The following is a 4,405-nucleotide window of genomic DNA, read 5'->3' on the forward strand; positions in this document are numbered from 1 at the left end:
CCAACTGCAATGTTTGACCTCGTCCAAAAAAAAAAAGGGGGGGGGGGGGAGAGGAGTTGCTGTTGTGTAGCTGGCACTGGCTGTGAATGACTACACAGGAGTTGAAAGGCGGTGGGCTCTGCCCTCCTCCCACCCCTCTTCCCCTCTTTCTTGAGGTCAATAATTGCAGTTGGACACCTTTTTCTTTCAATGGATGTCTTCTTCTGAAATAGATATTGTGGATTGAGCCATGGTCCTTCCCTTTATGCATAGTCTGCTGGGTTTCTGAGTTTCCTATTTATCTATTGCCGTCTACCCTATAACCAGGCCTTTGAGATCCTTACCAGCTCAGAATATACACCCCCCTTTTTTCTAGGGGATTTCTTCCATTATATCCAGGTACACCCTCTGAACCCCTGAGGAACCAAATTTATGAAACGCTTTGGGATCATATCATCATCATCTTCCTCTTAGTTTGTGTATTTGATGAATACAGTTTTGCATATGTTGTTTTGACTATTGTGTGAGAGAGGATGACATTGAGGGTAACTGAGGTGAACAGAAATTGAACCCATGCTACATGCATTTTAGGGGATTGATACCCCATTATCTTTTAAACTGTGTTATAAAAAATATGTTTCTGTAAGTTTTCATCTGTGGGGAGGTTTCAGCACCACTAAATTCCCATTTCGTGATACCTTGGTGAACGCTACTCAACCCTTATTAACCCCTTCCTTTACTATTTCCCCTGAGCTATTTTTATTATTTGTAACTGTAATATTTATTTTTTAATTTGTTTTGTTTAGCTTTCAGTGTCTCAAAAAAAAAAAGGAAATTGAAAAAAAAAACCCTAATTTCAGGTGCTGCTTTATAGAAATATAGAAATATAGAAATATATATATATATATATATATATATATATATATATATATATATATATATTTTTTTTTTTTTTATTTTTTTTATTTATAGTAATTTATTTTATTTTAATACTGTGCAAAATAAAAATAAAAAACATTTGTTCCCATTTTAATGTCTGTTTGTTTATGGCTTTAAATAATTAAAAAAATGTCTATAAGTTACAAAAATAAATTGCAATAATGTAAAACAATAAAGAAAAACCTTGTTTGTCCCCCAAAAAGTCTGTATGCATTACTTTGTTATTTTAGGTAATGACAAAGTTAATACACAGGAACATAGTGAAAATGTAAATTTTTTCTCTGGTCCATCAGGAGTACAAGGGTTCAGTGTCTCAAAAAAAAGAAAATTGAAAAAAAAAAAAAAACCTTAATTTCAGGTGCTGCTTTATAGAAATATATATATATATATATATATATATATATATATATATATATATATATATATATATATATATATATATATATATATATATATATATATATATATATATTTTTTTTTTTTTTTTTTTTATTTATAGCAATTCATTTTATTTTAATACTGTGCAAAATAAAAATAAAAAAAACATGTGTTCCCATTTTAATGTCTGTTTGTTTATGGCTTTGAATAATTAAAAAAATGTCTATAAGTTACAAAAATAAATTGCAATAATGTAAAACAATAAAAGAAAACCTTGTTTGTCCCCCAAAAAGTCTGTATGCATTACTTTGTTATTTTAGGTAATGACAAAGTTAATACACAGGAACATAGTGAAAATGTAAAATGTTTCTCTGGTCCATCAGGAGTACAAGGGTTCAGTGTCTCAAAACAAAAAGAAAATTGAAAAACAAAAAACCCCTAATTTCAGGTGCTGCTTTATAGAAATATATATATATATATATATATATATATATATATATATATATATATATATATATATATATATTTTTTTTTTTTTTTATTTATAGCAATTGATTTTATTTTAATACTGTGCAAAATAAAAATAAAAAAACATTTGTTCCCATTTTAATGTCTGTTTGTTTATGGCTTTGAATAATTATAAAAATGTCTATAAGTTACAAAAATAAATTGCAATAATGTAAAAAAATAAAGGAAAACCTTGTTTGTCCCCCAAAAAAGTCTGTATGCATTACTTTGTTATTTTAGGTAATGACAAAGTTAATACACAGGAACATAGTTAAAATGTAAAATTTTTCTCTGGTCCATCAGGAGTATAAGGGTTCAAAAGCTTAAAGGGTTACAGCCAGATTTAAAAAAATGTAAAAATAAAAAAAAAAACATGGAAAGGCATCCAAAGCCTATAATAGATTCCAGTTTCTATATGTCCAAAAAATAAAAAAGAGATTTAATTTCTGTATATGGAAGGGCTCATTCCCAGTTCCAGCAAACCCTACTGCATATTCAGAAAAAAAAAAAAAAAAAAAAACAACTGGATGTGTTTCCAAATGTATAAAATAACAAAATGTAGCCCAATATTAATAGCTAAATAAAAAATGTTGCAGACTACTGATCCAGGAAGTATCCTTTAGGGAGCACAATTGAATTGTTTCCCCTGGTGAAGTAAATTGGATTATGCATTGAAATGTTTTAAATGTTTTTGAATTTTTTTTTTCCTATCTCCAGGGCTCTTACGATGCAAGTTTTATTTTTTCCTCTTGATTAAACCTAATAAACAAATGTCCACATAAGTCCACCTGACAAGCTGTGTAGCTATGTAACCTACCCCCATTATTAAAATAGTGTGAGTTTGTGGCGCGCTTCAGAAGTGAAAATAAAAATTCATTATAAGACGATGTGAATATATATATGATACTTGAATAAAACTGTGTTCTTTTGGCTGAAAATAATTGGTCACTTAAAATTGTACCTTGATTAAATATATTGCAAAATGTAGATAAATAATTAAATAATTACCTCGGGCTCAGTTAGAGCCCGAGGTACGATAAGGAGTTAAGGACGCCAGAAAGTGTAAAACCCCCCAGAAACGGACAGGACAGGAAATACCCCGAGGTCATAACAGGATATCGGAACGAGCAAAAAGCCCTCAACTATCTACCCGGAGGCTAAGTTGTATATAATAGGCGCAATATACACCTTATTAAGGTGAGAGTCCAGAGCACCTAGATGTGACACCTGGTGGAAGCAGAAAGTCACAACACTCTTCTTTTGCATGAGAGCACTTTTATACCTTTTGAAGATATTGAATGGAATTGCACCTTATTTTTTGATTCATTTATATGGACATTATGAACACTGCACTTTATTAATTTTTAATTGAAGAGTGAAAGCACACAGCACCTTTGATTGATTTTGAAGAAATATTTATACTGTATCAACAGGAATTTATTTATTTATTTATTGAAATACAAGCACCCAGCACTTTTTTTATATATAATCAACACAATATAGAGGCATATTGTAATTATTTAATTATTTATCTACATTTTGCAATATATTTAATCAAGGTACAATTTTAAGTGACCAATTATTTTCAGCCAAAAGAACACAGTTTTATTCAAGTATCATATATATATTCACATCGTCTTATAATGAATTTTTATTTTCACTTCTGAAGCGCGCCACAAACTCACACTATTTTTACCTGTTTTAACTGGTTTCTGGTACCAGTACCGTGGTGCTGCAGTAAGAAGAAAAATATACACCACCTCAGATAGCGCAGGAACTACCCATACATATAAGACTACCCCATTATTACTTCAGTACCTCATTCTCCTGTGTTGTTAAGGTGTGCAGAGCCCAATAAAGCAGAGGGGTTATTCTCACACTCACCAAGCTGGGCGAAGATCTCTCCTGTCTCATATGCATCCATTTTCCCCAAACCTCGGTTGTCCACCAACACAATATTACTTGTGATTTTATGTGGAATTCGCTCTGTTGTATGGCCTCCAAGATGTCCTCCATGTTCTTCGTCTGCCTTTGCCCAGTTCTGGTATTCACCATCTTGCCAGACGTATATACAGGTGTTAATGAATGAGGACTTTCCATGTCCCAACAATCCGAACAGCTGGATGAGGATTCTGTTGAAGCCCTGGTTGCCTCTTTTACATCTATCAAAGCTAAACTTATCAATGACGTGTCTAAGTTTGTCCATATCCATGGCTGCCTCTTGCAGTTCAGTCTTCCTTCTGACTGCAGAGAGTGAAGATTTCACCAACTTTAATGCCGACAGTAAAGGACTTCCTGCTGGTTTAGGTTTGATGATATGCATGTAAAAAATTCTCTTAAAATCGAAGGTGTAATGATTTCTCAGATTGTAAAGAGCTTGTTGTTCCAGTCACAGCCCTTCTTTCTGAGGAAATACAATGAACCTATCCTCTTCCTTGTTTTGTTTCATTTGTATCTTTTAAATTTTTTTGACACGTCACTTATATTATATTTAAACCCAAGAATGAAAATGTAATACATTTCAGCCTATGTGTCCTTAGATGTAATGTAATGACCACATTTGTTTTTTGTTGTTTTTGGTTCCAAAATTTTTATTGAAAGG

At 31.7% G+C, this 4,405-nt stretch overlaps 1 protein-coding gene across 1 annotated transcript in view; it reads right to left on the reverse strand.

Moving 5' to 3' along the window:
- The window catches only part of LOC309558203 (uncharacterized protein), a gene marked incomplete at both ends in the record, with an annotated part of 14,835 nt that extends 10,820 nt beyond the window's left edge, over nt 1–4,015 (reverse strand). The window contains one exon of the mRNA XM_082261223.1: nt 3,688–4,015. Within this exon, the coding sequence (XP_082117349.1) occupies nt 3,688–4,015 (328 nt within the window). The remainder of the gene's footprint in view (nt 1–3,687) is intronic.
- Between the last annotated feature and the right edge of the window lie 390 nt (nt 4,016–4,405).

The sequence above is a fragment of the Pelophylax lessonae genome (genome assembly GCF_965119305.1).
Source record: "Pelophylax lessonae genome assembly, chromosome: 6".
Lineage (NCBI taxonomy): Eukaryota > Metazoa > Chordata > Amphibia > Anura > Ranidae > Pelophylax > Pelophylax lessonae.